This window comes from Squalius cephalus (assembly GCF_949319135.1).
Source record: "Squalius cephalus genome assembly, chromosome: 16".
Classification (NCBI taxonomy): Eukaryota; Metazoa; Chordata; class Actinopteri; order Cypriniformes; family Leuciscidae; genus Squalius; species Squalius cephalus.
Window position 1 is genome coordinate 12,836,243 of NC_137137.1, and position 22,636 is coordinate 12,858,878.

The 22,636-nt window shown below is 38.5% G+C and overlaps 2 protein-coding genes across 2 annotated transcripts in view; both read left to right on the forward strand.

Moving 5' to 3' along the window:
- Positions 1-6,429, forward strand: part of uckl1a (uridine-cytidine kinase 1-like 1a) — a 44,634-nt gene extending 38,205 nt beyond the window's left edge. Inside the window, exons 15-19 of the mRNA XM_079897589.1 lie at positions 3,746-3,883; positions 4,580-4,660; positions 4,918-5,115; positions 5,439-5,499; positions 5,635-6,429. Of these exons, the coding sequence (XP_079753715.1) occupies positions 3,746-3,883; positions 4,580-4,660; positions 4,918-5,115; positions 5,439-5,499; positions 5,635-5,648 (492 nt within the window). The 3' untranslated portion in view covers positions 5,649-6,429. The remainder of the gene's footprint in view (positions 1-3,745; positions 3,884-4,579; positions 4,661-4,917; positions 5,116-5,438; positions 5,500-5,634) is intronic.
- Positions 6,430-7,870: 1,441 nt separating this feature from the next.
- Positions 7,871-14,987, forward strand: ythdf1 (YTH N6-methyladenosine RNA binding protein F1). Its single transcript, XM_079897762.1, has 6 exons — positions 7,871-8,274; positions 8,843-8,867; positions 9,568-9,647; positions 10,131-11,762; positions 13,067-13,111; positions 14,120-14,987. Exons 1-6 carry the CDS (start codon positions 8,248-8,250, stop codon positions 14,144-14,146), a joined length of 1,836 nt encoding a protein of 611 aa, XP_079753888.1. The 5' UTR covers positions 7,871-8,247; the 3' UTR covers positions 14,147-14,987.
- The last annotated feature ends 7,649 nt before the right edge of the window (positions 14,988-22,636 follow it).

Sequence of the window (22,636 nt, forward strand, 5' to 3'; positions counted from 1 at the left end):
TATGACAATATAGGCCTATATTTTTACATTGCTTTTGTTTTACATTGACAACTTTTTAAAGTTATACAAGATTCAACTTGTAAAGTCATAATGTAATTTAAGTTGAAATAACTTAAACATCCAAGTCGATTGTACTTAAAAAAATTTAAGGCAGCAACTTTTTTTTAAAGTGTACAAACCCATATGACATCTTTCCATGGAACACAAAACGAGAAGTCCACAGAATATAAGTGGATAGCATCAAGAAAATGACATGCCATTATAAGTCTTCTGAACTCATATAACAATTATGTGAGGAACAGAAAATCTTACCTTGAAAATTCTGCTTGACAGCCATGGTTACCATTCCTTTACATTGAATGGAAATGAGCAGCTTGGACAACCATAACCTTCCTGAGTATTAACTAATCATAAACCAGCATGGATTTCATGTTGGTCCAGGCTGGTTTATGCTGGCTAGAGCTGTTATAGTGCTGGTCTATCTGGTGGACCAGCTTTGTCATGTTGTTCTCAAGCAAAACTGAGCTGGTGTAGCTTGTTCACCAGCAAACCACCATCCCATGCTGGTCCCGGCATACAAAACATTCCTTATGCTGGTGACCAGCAGTGCTGGATTTGTCAGCCGTGGAAACAATCTCTACAAGTTTGGGTTTCTACGTAAATCATTCACCTTTCAAATTTGCCTAAAATAATGTGTATAGGTTAAAACAAATGCAAAGTGTATAGGCCTATGTACAAGCCGCGACATCAATATTAGCTGCCCCCTGCTTTAAACCAGTTTACTGGTTTTACCTGGTCTAAGCTGGTCTCCCAGTCTGCCCAGCAAGTGCTCAGATGGTTTAGCTGGGAGGCAAGATAAAATATTCCCCAAACCACAGCAGACGATCGTGGTTTTAAGATGTTTTTCAGCAAGAAGTTTCAGCACCTAAAGCAGCAAAGCAGATAATAACTGAATATTTAAAACAAACTAGTCGCGTAAATGGAAGTCAGATCTAAAATGAAGGTGCATGATGTTGATTAGTTTCCAACTCTTCCAGCCGCAAGTGCTCCACCTGCCGCTCCTTCTCTACAAAGCACCAGAAGGTGGTGGCTCTTATATTTAAGGTCCCACCCCATTTTATTTACCCCCCAACCCCGGTCTCACCCTCTGTTCCCCCGCGTACTGCTTCACATTCTGTTTTTAACCCTAAGCGCGATGTACAGCTGAGGGAAGTATACTGAAAAATACCTCGAGTAAACACTGAGAATCTTCAAAATGCATCCGTTTTATTGACCATTCAGAGTTGACGTTCACACCGGAGAGAATAGTGAAGATGGGCTGCTGCTCGGGGAGGTGCATGTTGATGTTCTTCTGCGCTCTTCAGCTGGTAAGTGCGTTATTAGAATTGTGGTAAAAACAAACGTCTACTCGTTGCAGGTTTGTATCCCATTTATTTATGTGATATAAAAACACTGTTTATGAAATCTGACGTTTTGACATTAACTTCGAGAATAGTTTCTGAACATTTTCGTCTTAAAGCCTGCAGTCTTTAAAATTGTCTATTGTTTGAAAGAACTCAAGTTTTGAGCCACAATAACCGTAGTTTTCCATTTATAATTAGGCTATTATACAGACATAGCCTACATACACTTTTGTGTATGCTATATGTTGGAAGTCTTTCTTTACCTCTGAACTACCCTGTACATAAACACGTTTGGACATTTATGGGACTATTATAAATAATAATTATTGTAGTATTGTGAAATGACACAAACAAAACTACATCGTTTGATGCGCATTTATAATACACGTTAATATCTCATACACAAAATGAGAACTGCAAGTACAAATAACACATTAGTGAATAGAATATTGCTTTGTGTATTGTGTTTATTGTGCACATTTTTGTGTATTTATATATATGATTATATTTAAACATATTTTTCTCTCATTTCTGTATCTACTGTATGTGTTACACTGTCCTGTAACACAACCTGTATCATTGTTGACTTGTTTTGCTGCTAATGCACCATCATTTCTCTCAAAGGATTCATAAAGTATCCATCATCCATCCACCTATCCATTTATCCCTTTCGTAGAACTCATAAAACCAAAATGATCTACTTATTTAAACTGCAATTTCATTCTTACATTAGAGATAGACCACAAAATAAATGTGAGATGTGAATCAACTGTGCATTATGTGATGATGAGAGAATGTTGTGCATTTTAAGTGTGTTTTACTGCATATTTATCATTATCACTCCTCATTGATTGCACTTGGTCTTTCAGGGGTGTGAGATCATTTTCTCCTCTCACATAAAGTGGTATATTGGATTCTTCTTGTCGTGTTATCTCACTTCAGTGGTTGCACACTTGTGGTCTGAACCCCAGCAGAGACAGTGACTTACATTCCTGCTGTTACTCTGCTTAACCTTTGTATGGCTTTTAGCTTTGGTTTAACCTTTGCTTTACTGTCTTTCCTAACATTTCCCTTTTTCCTATTTGAGTGTGTGTGTGTGTGTGTGTGTGTGTGTGTGTGTGTGTGTATGAGAAATAGAGATTGAAAATGCTTTTATATATACAGTATATCACTTAAATATTAGTCTGTATGGCATCATATTTGGACTATAATCTCATTGGGTTTCATTAACAGCCATTTTAAAAAAAGTCACCTAATAATGATGAAGATTCAGTGAGACAGCGCAGAACAGAGTCATGCAGTTATTAGTCTTTACAGTTGTACACATTTGATCTCAGGTTGGCTCAAAAAAGAAAACATAGCTGTAAGGTTTAATCGGTTTAACAAATTCATTTCACTATTTCACACCTATTACTGCCAGTGAAGAGAGGTCTGCAACATGTCTGCAATACCATGTCAACTGATCTTGGCTGAACATTCACCCTTCATGTACAGTATCAACAGTTTCTTCAACTGTCGCTGTGCAACAATTTCCTTTAAATATTTCAAACGACTTGATCACTGTTCACGTTGATGAATTAGATTTGATAGTGATACGTACGTACTGTGTGGTCTGAGACTGTAAATGTATTTTAATGCAGATGTCTATTACCAAGAGGGGATAGCGATCTGTATCTGTGGAACGTCTCACAGTTTTATGTTTTTATGTTTGGCCCGTTAAAGTCGACACAGCTCGTGCTGGAAAACAGCGATGGGGACTGTTGTGAAGACATGCTACAAATGGATGATTTGAGGTGGAACCTCTGAGAACAGCTGGTGCACAGCAGCAGTATGGCATACAGAGAGAGATTGAATGGGGGATGGGTGGTTAGTGGCCGAGAGAGAGAGAGAGAGAGGGTTTATGACTGCTGCAGTGAAGCTTTATGAAAGGAGCAGCATCCCCCACACCCAGCACCTCCCTTCTGAATCATACATCTCCCCTCACTGAGCCTCTGACCTCCAAGGAGAGCCCTCATCTCCTCTCGCTCAACCTTTCCCCCTCCTTTTCTCTTTCTCCACCTCTCACTCTCTTTTTCTCTGTCACAAGCTTTGTACCCCCTTTGGCTCTGTTACCCTGGCAACCCTGAGTAAAAAGCCAGCATGTGGAAAAACAGAGGTGGGGGTTTTGATTGTGTGTCTCTGGGAAAGCGAGATGGGGTCTCCATCATTATTGTGTTTGGGGCAGCAGCATGATGGTGTTTTTTTATTTTTTAGTTGTGTAGATGCAAAGTAGCTGGTGTTGTCATTGTTTTCACAGTGTGTAGAGATCTTGTTCATATCATACTCTGTCTTTCTCTCCCTAGATCACTGCTGTGGAGAGACAGGTGTTTGATTTTCTAGGTTACCAGTGGGCGCCTATCCTTGTCAACTTCCTGCACATCATTGTGGTGATATTGGGCTTGTTTGGGACAGTCCAGTATAAGCCTCGTTATGTAGTTTTGGTGTGTACAGTATTTATCTCAATTTTTTAACTTTTGAACCTAATAAGTACGTTAAATAGTGTTACAGTTAATAAAACTTGTATGAAAAACAACAATAATTGTAATAATATAAATATTATTTATAAAATACTGATATTATATATAACGACATTACAAAAATACGTACATTCATTTCTTAACTGAAATAATTGAATATGATCAATTAAATTGTAATAATATATTTTTTTATGTATTTATGAAAAATAAATAAATATACTGTGTATTCTGCATTCAATTATTCAAAAGTGACAGTAAAGATGTTTATAATGTTTCATTTAAATAATGTTCTTTTGATCTTTTTATTCATCAAAGAATCCTAAAAAAAATTGATCCCAGTTTCCAGACAATATTATAAATGTTTCATGATCACTAAATCAGCATATTAGAATGATTTCTGAAGGATCGTGTGACACTGAAGACTGGAGTAATGATGCTGAAAATTCAACTTTGCTATCACAGGAATAAAATACATTGAATACTATAACATAATATTACTGTTTTTACTGTACTTTTGATTAAATAAATGTAGATTTTTTTTATGTTGAAAAATGCTTTTTTTATGGTAGTGATTTTTTAATTATTTATTTTTTTGCTGTTTGCATTGTTAACATTTTTATATCTCTGATGACCATTATGTGTCCTTCCCTTTTCTTTTAGTATATAGTCTGGACCGTGTTTTGGGTGACTTGGAATATCTTTATCTGTTGCCTTTATCTAGACCTCGGCGGGCTGTCAAAGGTAAAGAGACGAATTTAAATGGGACTGCTCATACGGGTCAGTCTAGTGCTAGACCAAGTTCACATACATTCATGCCATTGGTATGTAATGATATCATCTCTACTAGGAATACAAACCAAAGATGAATGGGATTAAACAAAGTTTTAAACTTATACTATATTGTTCCTCACTACTACAGCATTAAAGTCAGTAATGTTTACAAAGCCATGCAACTGAAATTCAAAGTGTTAAGGCATTTCTGTGCTGTACTTTTATAGGACAGTGATTATCTGTCACTGGGAATTTCATCTCATCGTTCATGGTGGAAGGACAATGGCCCAGGCTGTGGGAACAGAAACCTCCCGAACACTAGATGGCAGCATTTGGACAGTCCTGCTCTGGTCTCCGAACTAAGCTGCTTGTTAGAGTATCAGTACATCGAGGTTATGCACAGTGCCCTGCACCTGTTCATTTCTGTAAGAACCTAAAACTGATAAAAGTTGTTAAAGCTGAAGTGTGCAGAAATAATAAAACAGGTTTCCGGAACATTCCCCCTGTCTATACCTTTGGCTGAGGCAATGCTGTTGTGTCAGACTAAAGTTTTTGATAACCAACAAAATAACATACAAATCTGCTAAAAAATTACATACCTCTATTTTAATATGAACACTTCATACTTCAGCTTTAAGATTCTGTGATACATTCATATACAACAATACAAAAATTCACGGACACTCATAAAAAAAGTGACTTGTATGCGACTTAATCTGTTGCTTTGTTTGTTTGTATGTACATGTAGGCCCTGGGATTTGTATTTGCCTGCTATATCGTCAGCATCTTCAGTGAAGAGGAAGACACATGTTTGTAAAATATATTTCCTTGTTTTTTACCTTGTAAAAGTGTATTAAGATGTTTCGCTTATTCTTCTTCCTAAACAACTGATATTGTTACTTCATGTGTATCTAATTTTGTATCTGCATTGTGTTGCTTTTCAGATTTGTATAAGTGACAGTGTCCAGATGTCAACATTGAGAGGGGAAAGAGATAGCAGAAAAGGACTTCAAGCATTGAAAGTAGTGAAACCAGAAACCAGTTCAGATGGATTTTTAAAGTATTTATATATGTATAAACATAATAACACACAAAAAATTTGAACATAAGATTGATGCACCCAAACTCTGCCCTTACAAACATGAAACTTTAAAGCTGTTGAACTACAAGCAAGACACAAGGCATCTGTATAGCTATCCATTACTAAGCCAAAGCATACATACATTTTCAGGTGATTTTTCTGGAAAATATTTTCATGACTGACTTCTTGCTACCTACCTCTGCCAATTCTTTGTCTTTTTTCTTTTCTTTTGTATCTGTTAAATCTGTTTCTTCTAATGTTACACTTCAAATTTTGTACATTTTTGTTTAAGTCAGAGGACTTTAAAACAATGCAGAGATTTCTTTAAGTTCAATTGTTTAATGTTGAAGATTAAATGAAGAAGAATGAATTGCTTTACATGCACTTGTTTTAGTACACAGCAAAATGCTGTTTAATTTTTAATGATCAATATCTGTCTCCTTTACTACCAGTAACACAGGCCATCGTTGTAGCACATACAGAACATCAAACCTCATTTTGTAAATGTAAATAATAAAACATTTACTGAACACTGTATTTTGAATGCTGACTGTAGTGAGTCGTATCGTATTTTGATTTCTTAAATTATACATGTAGTACATATCTTAATAATATTTGATTAAAAACCACGTTTTGAATGAAAAAAATCAACACTTTCATTAAGGTCTCTGTGTCAATGTTTTGATATGTAATCGAGGAAATTCCACATTTCGACTCAAATTAGACTGACACCTTGTGGTTAAAATGAGAAAAAGTTGTGTGTGTAAGTGGCAAAGGCTTGCTGTAGCCTACATGCCCCAACAGAACTATAAAAGCATTACTAATGATCTTGATAAGCAAGCAAACCTGGCATTATTGTGTTTGACATCCCATGTGATACAATATTTTATTATTATAGGCCATCAGCATACAAATCCAACATGCTCTGTGTCTCTGTAACACTTTCAAAGTGGAAACACACAGGCTAGTTAAACTTGTAAGAAATTTAACTAAAATATCTAATCAAGTATACATCTTGTAGTATTTTGTGTTATCTGTAAAATGGGTGTTATGCTGAAACAGAGTTGCTCTCTGTGGGGTTTCAGATACTGCAAACGGATTAAACAGAAAGAACCCCATCCCACCCATCTCTGACTAAGATCAATAGCTATCTAAATATCAATTAGCTACCCTGAATGCCCTTTATCAGCATGAGGTTTTACCGCGATACAAGAGTGCTCAGTGCTTGTTAATGACATTCTTTAACTGTGAAAATTTAAACTTTAAAAGTAAGTGGTGGCATGTTATAAAACATAATTATTAACTATAAAAAGGGAATATGGTCTTCACAGTCAAATGGTCTAATGGCTTGGAGAAAAATACATCAAGCCTGTCATCAACATCTGATGTGAAATCCTCAAGTATATTTTAGACATATTTACATATTTAAGAATTCATGAAAAAAAAAGGAAAAGACCAGCTGAAAGTCCTATAGAATTTATAATATTAATTATTACCCCATTTTATTATCTACAGGGTGGTTTATGACAGTCACTTGTTTTGTCCACATTAAACAAAACCCATGCAACAATATGCAACAATATGAATATGACAGGTGTGACTGAGGAATGCATGTGATGTAATATTTCTAAGATCAAGTGGAGGAAGCAGCTAGTTTTTTATTTTATTTTAAATATTTAATACAAACATAATTACACTATCACTAATCATACCATCACTATGTGAAATGTCATCATTTTCCTATGGTTTATTGGGCAGCCATTGACTCCCATTCAGGAATAATAATAATGATGATGATGATGATGATGATGATGATAAAAATAAAGTAAACCAACAATTACAATAGGGGCAGCCCTTTTCGGGTCTTGACCATGGTCTTGACCCCTAATAGCCTAATAAAGATACAGATAATATCCAATTAAGTCAATGGAAAAACAACCCACTGCATAAGTATACTATACTTAGTTCTTGAGGTAGGTCTAATTATTAGATTGAAAAATGTGATAAATAAGATAAATAAGATATGTATGCAGTAATAACTTTCCCCCCCAATTTTCTCAGGTTGATGGCCACCCGGTCCATGTGGCGTCAGTCCCTCCGCGCAGATCCCGGATGGAGCGGCCATTGGGCGGAAGTGAACAGAGGTGCACAATAACTGCGGGCTGGGAGGAGGAAAAAATATATATATACACTTTGAAATTAATTTACACACGGAGTGTGACAGCATTGGATTAAACCTCAAACCCGCAGAGCCTCTAATACTCTCGGAAACATCCTCAGGCTGGACTTCTAGTGCGCTCGAGAGGACCGGATCGCCAGAATCAAGTCGTGGAACTTGCTGAAAAAAAGCGCAGTTCAGCCTGCACGGAGCCGAGAGGAACCCACGGGCTTCGGGTTACGCCGTGCACCTTCTCTGCTGGTTCAGTTTTTCTTTGCAAGACCCTTGCTGAATCTAAAGAGGCCCTCTTGATGAATTATGTCTACCACCAGTATTGACCCACAGGTAGGTTGGAGTGGCACGGCGTCGCTAAGGCCTTTAGGAGGAGCAGGGAATGCGCGTGCAGCCTCCGCCGCTTCTGCGGAGACATGACGGGCATCAGCCTCTCCTTGCTTCACACCAGCGCGATGGCTAACGAGTTAGCATTTTTTCCACTCGTTTAATTGAATATTACATCGCGTTTCCTCTGTCCAAACAGACGTTTCCTTAATTCCTTAATTCATTTACACAATCTCTCTCATCAGCTTCCGAGAGTTATAACCAGTTTTCTCTGGACTTGGGCTGATCTGCGTGGTCGACGGAATCTTTAGCTGTCCGAGTGGATGTATAATTACTTGATTGACTAAATAAATGTCACTGTTAGCCCCCCGTTTTTCTTTAAATAACGAGTGTCGAGCGACCCCTGATTGTGCATTGATTTATTGATGATGCTCTGATGGAGTCGATGTGGATTAAAAGCATGAAGTATTTACATGTTAAGCACGAAGAGCTTATGTTTAAAACAACGATTCAAATGTGTTAATGTTTTATCTTGTTGTTTCTATCCATCTCTGGTCACTTACTGAATGGGAAGACATCCAAAGGGCAAGACGCTAAAGGTAGGCTAAGTTTGCCTTTTCAATATGTATGTCTATACAGATTTATAAATTAAATGGCCAGGATGTTGTTTCTTATTAATTCACATTGAATCTAATTTCACCATAATAGATGCTCTTAGCTATGGTCTGTTAAGTAAAATTTGGACATTCTTTCTCTGTGACATGTATCAAGTCAAGCCTGGTTGGTGTGTTTCTCGCACATCATCCAAATGTTGTCTGAGAGCTCATTCAATCACCTGATGGAGCATATACCTCCTCCTGGAGTCCAGAACTGCTCCTGTTGGATTAACACTACAGACACATCTATTGGCACTGAGAGCTTGGCTTTTGAGCACATTAAATAGATAATGCTTCATATTTCTGTGGCATTAACTACTGTAGTTGTGTATTTGTGTCTTTTGGGCTTGGGTGATTTTTAGATGGTCCTCTTCCTCCATGACTGTATGTCTGTAGTATTGTGGTACTCAGACAGAACATGTGGTGAATGAGTCAATGAGATCAGTGTGTGGTGAAATACATATTACAAGTTGTTTATCATTTGTTAAAGATCTCAAATGTGAATGGCATGGCAGCATTTGTTAAGTGATATTTTTCACAGGAAAGAGAGGGCTGTTGGATTTAGCACATGCTTTGGGTTTATTATCAGATGTGGTGAATTGAAAAGTAATCCTGATGTTAAATGTCATTCTTTTTTTTTTAGTGCAAAATGGCTCTCTCCATCAGAAGGAAACGGTCCACGACAATGACTTTGAACCATACCTCACTGGCCAGTCTAATCCGGTGAGAAATATCTGTTTGTTTTTCTTAGGGTGAGAAAATGAGAATAAAAATGAGAAAAACATTTTATTTTAACATGCAGTCTCTAAAAAGTCTCATTATTTTACACAATTTTGATAGTCCGTTAATGTATCGTATTTTAAGGATGTTTAGACTCGCATTATGCAAGTAAAATCAGCACTCAGTGCTTTCACCAAGTATAATTCTAAAATAACTTATTTTTTTTGTCTGTAATTTTTTTTAAATACCAGTACATTACCATAACCGCAGTACATTGCTAAAAGGAACTGATTGTATAATATTTTTATGACATCATTGTTTTAAAGTTGTTCAGGAGTTTAAAAGAATTTCCACAGAAATATAGAATGTTTCTTACAGTTTCACATCTGCAGTTTCATGTCTAATCTTTTTTTATCCAAATGAGTATATTTAGTTTGCATTTTGTCATTATTAATTCTAACATCTGTATTTCTGGTATTCCCCCAGAATAACAGTTACCAATCCATGACCGACCCATACCTGTCTAGCTACTATGCCCCCTCGATTGGGTTCCCGTACCCCCTCAGCGAGGCCCCCTGGTCCACCGGTGGAGACCCGCCGATCCCGTACCTCACTCCGTACGCCCCCCTCAGCAATGGAGACCATCACTTCATGCATGACACTGTGTTTGGACAGCCTGGTGGTCTGGGCAGTAGCATCTATCCACACCGCTTTAACTTTTTCCCTGAAAATCCCGCGTTTTCCGCCTGGGGTACGAGCGGCTCCCAGGGCCAGCAGACTCAGAGTTCTGCGTACGGGGGCAGTTACAGTTACCCACCTAGTTCTTTAGGTGGCACACTGGTGCCCGATGGGCAAACGGGCTTCCCCAGCGACACCTTGAATAAGGCGCCAGGTATGAATAGCTTAGAGCAGGGCATGGTGGGGCTGAAGATTGGTGGCGACGTGACTGGAGGTGGTTCTGGAGTGAAGACGGTGGGCTCTGTTATCGGAGGAGGGCCAGTGGCGGCGGTGGCCACGGGTAATGGTGGGACTCCTATCGGGCTACCGCCCAACAAACCTACATCCTGGGCAGCCATCGCTAGCAAACCAGCCAAGCCTCAGCAGCTGAAGATAAAGAGCAAGCCTGGGATGCCCATGGCTGGAGGCACCCTGCCCCCGCCGCCCATCAAACACAACATGGACATTGGCACTTGGGATAATAAGGGGCCTGTGACTAAAGTGGCCTCGCCACTACCGCCCCACCACCAGCAGCCTCCCCTCCACTCCCAGGGTCACCTCCCGCCTCACCCTCACGGGCTGCCGCCCCCACCTCAGCCCCCCATGCCTTCCCATGCCCAATCACTTGCCCAGCAGATGGCGATGCAGGGTCCGCCCCCTCCGCAGCCTTACCAGAACCACAACCCTGCTCCTCCCCCTCAAACCCGGTGGGTTGCCCCGCGTAACCGCAACCCCGGTTATGGTGGGGGTGGCAGCGTGGACAGCAGCGGCTCCTCGAGTGGCGGAGGGGTCGGCAACGGTGGCGGGGGCGGCCTTCCGGGCTCTGGTGGCGGTGAGTCCCATCCGGTCCTGGAAAAGCTGCGTGCGGTGCACAGCTACAACCCCAAGGACTTCGATTGGAACCTGAAAAACGGCCGGGTGTTCATCATTAAGAGCTACTCTGAGGACGACATCCACCGCTCCATCAAGTACTCCATCTGGTGCAGCACGGAACATGGTAACAAGCGGCTAGATTCTGCCTTTCGGGCCATCAACGGCAAGGGTCCCGTCTACCTGCTTTTCAGCGTCAATGGCAGCGGACACTTCTGCGGCGTGGCGGAGATGCGCTCGCCTGTAGACTACGGCACCAGCGCGGGCGTTTGGGCGCAGGACAAATGGAAGGGCAAATTCGACGTGGACTGGCTGTTTGTTAAAGATGTGCCCAACAGCCAGCTCAGGCACATCCGCCTGGAGAACAATGACAACAAGCCCGTGACCAACTCCCGTGACACGCAGGAGGTGCCTCTGGAGAAGGCCAAGCAGGTGCTGAAGATCATCGCCACCTACAAACACACCACCTCTATCTTCGATGACTTCTCACACTACGAGAAACGGCAGGAGGAGGAAGAGGTGGTAAGAAAGGTAATGTGCATGTTTTAATCTTGAAAATTCAGCTGGGTTTTTTAAAGAGTATTTAACAGCTGCATTGTTTAGCACATAAATGGGAACTAATGTTGATGCAGATTGTGTTTTTTTTTAATACTTATTTGATGTTATCGTCTTTTATGGTTTAGAGATGTATATACTGAAGGAAAATATTTCTATGTAGACCCTGTTGGGGTGAATGACCATAAGCGGCAACTAACCAAAGAACTTTGAACGGCATGTGATGGGTTCAGGCTACTGTTCATGTCTCAGAAACTTCATGTAAAGGTCACAGCTGTTTATAGGTGCCGTAGATCAGTGCACATCTTGGTTCTTTTTGAATGGTTGATTCTCATTGCTTTGGTTATTTCATTATTCTTTCTTTGATGCTTCGTCCAGAGGTGGTGTTTAATACTGTGCTTCTGCTGCTTTAGTCGAGTATCAAGCTGCAAATAAATTGAATTTTATCAGTAAGCCATTTGGTGAGAGTAAGAATTTGGCTTAATCTGGCTCCACTCTTTTTTTGTTTGCTCATTTTAAATGATTTTATTATTTAAAAAGTTGTATTCTCTGTAAATGATTTCTGTTTTTGACAGGTTATGGATGGATAAGACATTAAATTTGGCTGTTTTTTTGTTGAGAATTTAGTAGGGGTGTAACAATATATCGTGTCACAATATATCGCAATACTAAAATGCAATACTGAAATGCAACAATATGTATCGTGGATAGTGACAATATGTATTGTATATAGAAAGCCCAAAAATAAAATGACTGTGTGTGAAAAAAATCAAGTTTCAGTTTTAGTGTCAGTACTACATTAAACTACTATGTATAATGTATAATAATGCAATGGGGGGATATTTGTGTCTTATGTTACCAGTAAAAAGTGGCCTACACTATTTTAAATGTATCTAGTCAGTGACAGTGCAAGCATATTCATTTAATATAATTCTATATTTTCAGCTTCAGAATCATGAATATTTTTATTCTGGTGTGTCACTATTGTCCTGTGCATTGGGTTACTAGTAGCAAGTCCAAGACTATTCATTTCCAGTCCCAATGTAGGCTAATATCAAATTTAGCATTTTCAACAGTACATTTTTTGTTAACGTTTTACCATATGTCTTGGAGTATCGCAATAATATCGTAGCGTGAGTTCAGTATCATGATATGTATCGAATCGTGACATGAGGGTATCGTTACACCCCTAGAATTTAGTTAAGACAAAGTGCTGATGTTTTTGATTTGTTTCAAAATGGTTATTGATTTGAAACTCTTTCTTTCATCTCCATTGACAGAACCTAGAGCCTGCTCCTCTCCAGAGCCGATCCCGACTGGATCAAGTAAGCTTTCCATTTTATTTTCGAAAAGTCCAATTTTTATAAAAGTTTATATTTATGCTCAAATCTAAAATATGCCATTGGCTAATGGCTATAAATTGCACCTTTTATTGAAGGTTGAAGAATTACCATTTTGTTGCTCCTTTAACACTCCTTTCACTTAATTATCATTTTACAAGGTCTTAAAAAGGGGGGGGGGACGACGACGACAGGAAAACAGGAATCAAGACATGGCTTAATATGATTATCAAACTTCAAAAGGCTATGATTTAATTATGAGCACTGCACATTTCAAAGTTAAAACACCGCATTGATGCATGTTCTACTGGCTTGCACATTTTTACCGAAGCGATGGCTTATTGATCTGCTGTTGATGAATTATTACAATGTTTACCTTATGGTGTTTATATCATACCTGCAAACTTGCTGCATTTCTAAAAGCCTAGCTGTGTTGAATGCAGGGTTTAATAGAGAAATTGCATTTTCACTCACCCGGTGGATCGAAAATAAGTTAATGTACAATCTAAAAAATAGGATTACATAAGATATTTATATTATAAATAAAATCTCTTATCATTTTGACTCATCCCCTTTCTTTAAAAAAGAGTCTATAGGCTGAAATGGGATTATTATCATTTTATATAAAAATGTTTAAATTTCATATTATGGTTTGAAGCCTTAAATTTAATAAAAACTCTGTTAAAAACATCTTTAGTTACCTAAATTGTAACTGATACTCTGTTCTTTCCATGACATAAAATAAACAAATAAATGAATTGCCCAATTGAGTGTAAATGTTTTTAAATAACCAAATGATGAAGAACTGGAAAATTAATGGAAATTATTGGTCAAACATTTTTGTAACCATTTTTTTGGTGTGTGAGAAAGTAAAAAAAGTACAGTTTGAGAATTTTTTTTGATTGCCTGATTGCAATGGTAGTAGTATTTTGAAATAATAATTGTTTTAGTGTACATCAAAGTGACCTCCCTCCATTTCTCTCTCTCCCACAGGAACGCCAGAACCGAAATAAACAATAGAAGGCTGCCCCCTACAGCTGATGAGCAGTTGTTTTAGGACTGACCATTTAAAAATGAAATTTAAAGAGGACACAAGATGAAATTTAAAAAATAAACAATCATTATGTTTTTCTATTTAATTGTGGTGACTTCAGCCAGCGTCAGACTCGAGCCTCTGCGCCTCCTGCTTTACCTGTGGGGGCTGAAGTCGATTAGCACCTCTCAATGTCGCGTCATCATTTCGATTTCTTTTTTTTCTTTCTCTTTTTTTCTATCATTTTGGTATTGTTTTCATGCACCTCCCTCCCCCCTTTGACCAACCGATATCTGTACACACTGTCTTTTATTTCATCCTATATGTTTGTTTCTCTAGCCCCACTGCTCCTCATCATGAGTGGGTAGTGAACTCTGTGACACTTGTATGTATGTATGTATGTATGTATGTGTGTGAAAGTGAAGTGGGGGGGTGGGGGGTGTTCAGACTCCGTTCTGGTCAGGGGGGAGGGGCATCTCCAGCATCAGTAACTGTAACGGGCCAGTTTTACATTCTGTAGATCCAGAGTGGTTTAAACCCATTTGTGGAGAATCGTGCAACTCCGTAGAAGGGACAATGAAATGTGTCTTGACATGAGATGATGTTATAAAAAAATTCTATTTTTGAATTATGTAACACTTGACTTTTTTTTTTTTTTTTTTTGTTCAGTGACGAGCCACTTATGTCACGTTTTCTTTTTTTTCTTCTGTTTTTCCTGCTTGGAGCCTTAACATTTTAAAGCTACGGAAACCGTTTAATAATGGCTGTTCTATACCTCAATTGAAACAGCATTATCAGGGAGACGACATCCCATGCATCCTTAACCAAGGGAAGTCAACATTGTCACTGGCTGGACTAAAAAAAAAGAAAGTAAAACTAATGTTTTCATTATGGTTCAGAGCCCGGTGCTCAGACTCTGTTCCCATTCATGCTTAATGTTTAAAGAGCAGAACTGTAACTACTTACTGTTCCAACCCCGCCCAGCAGAGGTCACTGTTTCTTTAAGCCAATCTGAGAGATGTAGCAATTCACTGCTTTATTATTTGAAGTCACTTTAGATGCATCACCTCTTTTTTTTTTTTTTTTCTTTTTTTTTGTTCCTTATCCTTTCTTAACAGATTTCATTTTATCGCTTTTTCCTCCCCCATGTCCTCAGTATATTGCTAAGCTTTAACGTAGGATCATATAATTATAACAATAACGAAGAACGCCTCAAAACGTGTAACCTGAAAATTAATGTTACTGATTTACTGTTAAAAGTAAGAAAAAACAAAAAAAGAGTATATGGTTTCTGTGCGTGATTTTTTTAGGACCTGCTTGCTGTTTTGTGTGTTTGTGTGTGGGAGAGCGGACTTGAACCGTGTGAGGGTTTCAGATTTCTATAGTCATATAACAAAAGATTCATGAAAAATATATGAAATACTAAAAATATTAAAAAAAGAGTTACAAGACAAACATTTAAGTCACCCCTGAAATGAATATGCATTGTATTGGAAGGTCACTATCTATCACGTTCTTAGATTTGATCATGCTCATTATTAAAATAATATTATATGGTGTAATTGGTGTTCTTTTTACTGGCTTTTGTTGGAAAGACTGTCTTTTGTTGCTCTGCTAATTGTTTTGCACAAAACAAAGAGTTCTGTATCAATTTTTAACCTGCTCACACCCACCTGAAACGATTTTAAGTTAAGAAAGCATATTTTACAAACACAGGATAAACATGCTTAACTTTAAAATGATGGACATATTTGTTATGTGTTTATTTTTTTTAATCTCAAAATAACCCAGGATATATATTTATGCCAGTGTCCCTTCTGAAAACTGTAAAATAAGCTTAGAAATAGAGATAATTATAACAAATGTTGACAAATGTAATCCCCTCATGGTCTCAATATAATCAAAAATGCTTTATAAATGTTTGTTTTGCCCAAATTTTAAAATGGTTCATCTTTGTCATCAAAATTCTAAGGTTGTGTTATTGGTCATTTTCAGTTATCAATGCGACGAATATTTTACACACTCCAACTTTGCCTTTGCCTTGAAGAGAGCGAGCAGTGTTTATCTACAAGCATTGTGCTGTAAGCCTTACAGTAAAGGTTGAATGGTGTAAAATTTGTAGCCCGTTTTATTCATGTGCACATCTGGCCCTTCCTCAGACTGCTGACATTGAACACCAGTAATTCAAGTAAACGGCCAATGAGAGTATCTGTACATTGTGGTCAAACTCTTAGGTCTTTGGCATGTGTGGCACATGCATAGCGATTTCCTTTGGGTCATATAAAGAACATTATGAATTTATCACTGAAAACGCTGGAAGTAAAATTCTTGTCATTCCTTTAGAATCTCTAGATTGGCTGCCATATTGTTGTGCTCATCCAGCACATCCATACAAGAGGATGATTATGTGGAGTTCTGGGAGAAGGCCAGCAATATAAACCTGAAGCAAAATTTCTAGACAGGTGACAGATTTGCAATAAGGGTTTATTGACAGGCAAACAAAAAAGCATGGAAGGAAGTCTTGGTAGAAGATGCAATGTTTATATTAAAACAGTGAACACAATTTGAAAACAATAAATCCTGTACTAAATGTTATACACAATAATGTCTTCCTGAGTTTAAGTAGCTGTTTTGCAGTATTTTTATCTAAACATTCCAATATGCAAGTTGAATGCAGGTGCACTCCATTACAAAATCAGAGAGGCCTGTGTTTTTTTTAAACCATTACCAATACATGACCAAATAGTGATCACAAAACATGATTATGCAGGTATACTGACAGATTCGCCATTCTTTTTCAGGCTGGAATATTGACCTGCATCGCTGACTTCGGTTTTGCGGCGTTTTCTGAGTTGCAATGGGAACCAAATGTCCACAGAAACCATTATCTGATGTTCTGAATATTTGTGCCCATTGTTCCTTCGAGCAATAATGTCTACATCAGCAAATCCCTATCAAATTAAGCATCTAATAATTGAACTGTGTTAAATCTATTTATTTTTTTACTATTATGGAAATGACATTATATAGACTAGCAGTGGTAATAGACTTAGTGAAATTCAAAATATATTATGAAATAGAAGAGGAATTTCGCATTCCTGTCAGCTCCCAAAATTAATATTCCTATCATGCGCCAGCAACCCAAGCGGCCTCAGTTCCTGTTCAGCTCTGTGACTTTACGAGAGAATAACCGCGCAGTCTTCACTCCGGATCTGCGCATCACTCGTGCTGCTGCTGCTGCTGCTCATTTTTATAAACGAGACAGATTTGCTGTTTTAAGGCCCCTCTCTTGGCATTCACCGCGTGCCTTAATTGTATGGATATTAAATCAAGGTCCGCCGTGAACACGCAGAGTGGCGGGCCCATGTCACCACCCTCCATGACGCGCGCACACCAGAGCAGGCTCCTCTTCAAAGAGTACCGCAAAGAGGGATGGCGTAATGCGCTTTGACAACACACCGACGACAAAAACGTCAAAATAATCATCACAATAATGTTTCTATAATGTTTTCTATTTCAATATCGCGTGAAACACTGTAAAATATCCAATCACAGCCTATTTTGCGCAGACCAGGCCAACCAGTGGCCTATATTCACTCCCTTTAAGAGCTGCTCTGGGAGTCTGTAGCCTATATGATTCTGCAGCCTCAATTCAAGCAGCCATGGCTATTGTCCTCCTTCTTTTGAGTGTCTGGGATTTTTGTGCCTCAGTGGCAGTACGGTTAGGAATTCAAAAAGAATGTCGATGCCCCAAATACAGCACATCAAGAATGAATCGGTGTCGAATAAACCAAGGAATTGCATTGCAGGCGACAGAATGCAATGAAGAAGATAGGCTAGCATCCGTCCGAAGGGCGCGCATTGTTATGATTCTCACTCATTTTGCTGACCTCTGCAGTAGCGCATCCCTTAGACTACATCAAGTGTAAACAACACACTTTTAAAATCTCAAAATAAACAATCAACTATTTTTCAAAAAGCTGTCAACCAACCTTATTCAAAATAATATCACCTCCAAAACAAGCAAAATGACTGAAACATCACTACAGTCCCCGCAAACACGATGCTCCATTTTCTCCGTCGAGCATCTTTTGAGCTGCCACCGTATCCCTCCTGCATCCCGCAACGAGCAATGAGGTCACGTCTGTCTTTTATCGCTGAAACACACTGATTGTATCCAGGTTTTCATCGTAATCGACTTCTGCTGCAGTGTTCAAGGGTCTCGTTTGCGCCTTAGTTGCGCTGATGATCCCTTCTGGAGAGATTAGTGCTTCCTCGCGTCCCCGCGCGCTCGCCCTCCTCTGCTGATAGGACTCAAGCGCGAGAGGATTACATCGGGACATGGTGACGTCATGACCCGCACCGAAGGCCCCCTCCTCTATGTTTAACCAAATCTCCATCAGTACGATGCCCTTGAAAACCAGTGAGGCTGACATTCGGAGGACTGAGAGCCATTTGTGCCCTTTAAATTCAGTTGAGTTGCTGTAGCTAGGCTACTCAAAATTGTTCTAACCACTGCTGCTGTTAGTAGGCTAGCTTACAGGCTATAAATGCCCCAAGCATTCTTCAATATCTGTCACGGTCAGTTCATGGTTTGTCACTTCATATGGAATACTTTTGTCTGATTTATTTCCAGATTTAACAGAGAAAGCGAGCATTATATGCGATCACTGTCTCAAACCTGCAGTGCACGCACAGCCTGATCTCACGGCAATTCGTACGAATTCTACGAGGTGGCTAATTCGTACGAATTCATACGATCTCACTCGTACGAATTCGTACGATTTTTGCTAAATCGTACATATTTTACGAATTGCCAATTCGTATGAATTCATACGAATGACCTACCCCTGACCCCGCCCCTAAACCTACCCATCACGTGTGTTTAGACAAATCAAATTCGTACGAGTGAGGTCGTACGAATTCGTACGAATTAGCCACTTTTTTTATCACTCGTACGAATTCGTACAAATTGGTCGTGAGATAGCGTTGGCACGCAGAGCTTTTAGGGAAGGATCAAGGATGTAGGCTATATTAGCCTATAAAAGAAGTATAGCCTATTAAGTCTAAACTAGGCCTACGTAAGCTAAATATTAGACTTAATATTCCTAAAGAAATACGAAACATTTGTAGGCTAATGAGATTCGTGTGCGAATTATTCAATGATTTCAATTGTACAGTCAAAGCATCTCTCGCGCAACAGTTTCGCACCTAACCGCAAACTATATTAAACATTAGGCTAGTAAATCTGTAATAAAGTGATAAATAAGTCAAATAGACCGCTTTTTGTCGACATTCATTAGAAGGCTCGAGTTTTAATAGGAGGTCAAATCCCAAACAACAATAGCCTACCCTGGTTGCAGTCCAAATAGCCCTAAACAGGATTATTTTGTAGCGCGAGTTTCCATAAATGATAGTAAAACAGTTGTGAATCGTAAACAAATATAGACCCATCCAATTTCTCCAAATGAGAGCAAGTGTGGGAAAGGGAATTGAATATTTCGTAAGCATGGAAGCCCATAATAACCCACGTGCAATTTCATGGACCTGACAGTTTGCTGCAGTAATCCACCATCTTAAATTCACCTCATTTCCAATCCCCCTCAGTTCGACTGTAAATGTGTAAAATCCAAGAATAGATGTTCAACCGGGAAAACGGTTTTATTCTTCCCCTCGAGTGATATTTTTGGCCTACTTCCTTCTCCATTGAGCAAGGGAGGAGTTTTGTCTTTGCATTACAATAAGGACCGGACCATTCATCCCGTGCGTCCCTGCTCTTCAACGGCCTGTCCACCCCACGCCGCGACCGGGCCTCTCCATCATAGGACAGCACAACACATGCAAGTCAGTGCAGGAGGGAGGCAGGGCCGCGATTTAGCGGCTTTGTCATTGACGAGGAGTCAAGATAATGTAGATGAATAAGAGTTGAGAAAGCCCATTGAGTTTAAGTAACTGCCTGCACCTGCTTCTACTGTCATGTATAGGCTATCTAACCCTGCTGTCGAGGTCAAAGACGCCCCATATTCTTTAAGGGATTATTAAAAGACGTTTAAACCTGCTCGTTTTGAAAACGATTATATAGGCTACTGTTGGCTACTGTATTTGATAAATTTAGTCGATTTTGATATTGACTTAACAGGAAATTTAGGCCTATAGCCTACAAACAATTATAGGCCGACTGTAAAAAAATATATATAATATTTGTTTATCTTAAAAAAGTAAGTTACCTAGTTGCCTTACAATTTTGAGTTAACTGATGATAAAAAATTTAGTTTATATAATGGAGATAATCAACATAAATTCAAAATATTATGTAATCTGAACCACATTAATTGTCTAAGTTGATTTGACATAAGAAAAAAAGTTGTGTAAAATCACGAAAATATGTATGAAACAATTCACAAAACATCAAAAATGTAAAAGGCAAAATACAAAAATATCAACCATTGTTTTGGCCACATCATAAATTAGAACAGAATGTTTTTAATTTGATGTTAAATCAAATGGGGGGGGGGGGGGGGGGGGGTGTAAATAAATGAAGCAACAATGAAAATGAATGTGCAGAAAATAAATTGAGTGTATAGACATGGATTTAAAAGGATCCACTGGAAAAAAAAAACTACTTTTTTTTTCTCCCTCACTCATGATCTTCCTTCTTTTCTGTCTTATTTTCATCCTGTTCGATCATTTTCTGCAACTTCCCTCTATTTCTCTCTTACTGTCAATCTTCCTTTTCTGCAACCCTCTTTAACTTCAACTCTCCTTCTCCCTTCCTCTCTTCCTCCCACGTGTTTCTACATCACTCTCTTCAGTATGAGATCCACTCTGCCCTACATGTCTCAGCTGATTGGACCAGCTGCTCAACTCAAGTTCACCATAGCAACTATGATTCAGTCGCCCAGCAACGGGTTTTACTTTCACCCCACTTCCTACTCAGGGACCCCCGTCTCCCCACAGCCAACCGTCCAGTGTGTGAATCTGCGGATGAGTGATAAAGTGTGACTCTCTTACAGCATCTGTGGTTTCACAGGGTGGATCACAGCAGTGGGAAGGATCCATGTGAGGAAAGATGTGTTCCAGATAAGAAACTAAAATGATGTATGGGTTTTATGATTTATTTGTGATTTAGACATGGTTACATTTTAGCATTTTACATTTCGGATGACATGCATTATAAAGGCTAATCTTAAAGTAAACACATTGGCTCCATTTTTTGGCCCTTGTTTAATGATTACGTTTATGATACATTTCTCAGCACAACTGAGAAATTTGATATCATTTAATTTGACTGAGTCTGTTAATTGGGGGGGGGGGCTAAAATATTATTATTTCTGCCATTTCCCCCATTTCATTAAGATTATTTAATTCAACCGAAAAGGGATGAATTTGAATAAGGCCAAATATAAGCACTTTCAGGTAAAAGGTCATCATCAATATGATGAGAGGGTGTGTTTGTGTCTGTGTGCTGGCAAATGCATGTGATTTCATTGGTGAATCTCCTTTATTGTGTCCACAATCCCTCCATGCCTATTGTTTTATTATGTTTGACAGGATGGAAGTCATGTGATAGGCCTATATTTCTGGTCATATGTCATTTACTGAAGTGCAGTCCACTGAAGATCTGAAGTCTGGCTGAAGATAATTAAGTGCTGATCAAATTTATGTAGTTCAACTTTATTTTATAAGTTCACCCAGAAAACACATTATAAAAAATGTTTTTAGAATGAATCTAAAGAATCTAGTTTGCTTATCCTGCATTGCCAATATCCCATTTTTTGTAGATAATTACAGTTTTTCTGAATTGCTAAAACACTAAACCCCATTGTCTGAGCCAGTTTGTCGAATAAATCACTATTTCTGTAAAATATTAAACAAGTTAATTTGCAAATCGCATGTACTCTTTGCAAAACTCTAAACATTCTCATTCACTAAAACACACATCACTGTGATGCACTTGTGCCACAAAATGTTAAACACACGCAGGTAAAAGTTAAACACAACTAAAACATATGGCAAGGTGTTTTAGCTTATTGTACCCAGCGTTACTTGTCGTAATTGCATTTTTACTAGTAAGAATTAAATTTGAGAGCTCTACAATTCAATTCTTACTAGTAGCAATTACAATTAGAGAGCTCTCTAATTCAATTATTACAGAGCTCTCTAATTCAATTCTTACTAGTAACAATTCCAATTAGAGAGCTCTAAATTTTTACTAGTCATATGTCTCCACTGACTTCCATTCATTTTTAATTACGGAGCTCTACAATTGAATTGTTACTAGTAAGAATTCCATTTAGAGAGCTCTCTAATTCAATTATTATTAGTAACAATTCCAATTAGAGAGCTCTACAATTCAATTATTACTAGTAACAATTCCAATTAGAGAGCTCTACAAATGAATTTTTACTAGTCATATGTCTCCATTGACTTCCATTCATTTTTAATTACGGAGCTCTACAATTCAATTATTATTAGTA

Coding starts and splice junctions, on each gene's coding strand:
- ythdf1 (XM_079897762.1), top strand. CDS start 8,248: ATGTCTACCACCAGTATTGACCCACAG. Junction 8,275..8,842: donor CCACCAGTATTGACCCACAG/GTAGGTTGGAGT, acceptor CTGAATGGGAAG/ACATCCAAAGGGCAAGACGC. Junction 13,112..14,119: donor GCCGATCCCGACTGGATCAA/GTAAGCTTTCCA, acceptor TCTCTCCCACAG/GAACGCCAGAACCGAAATAA.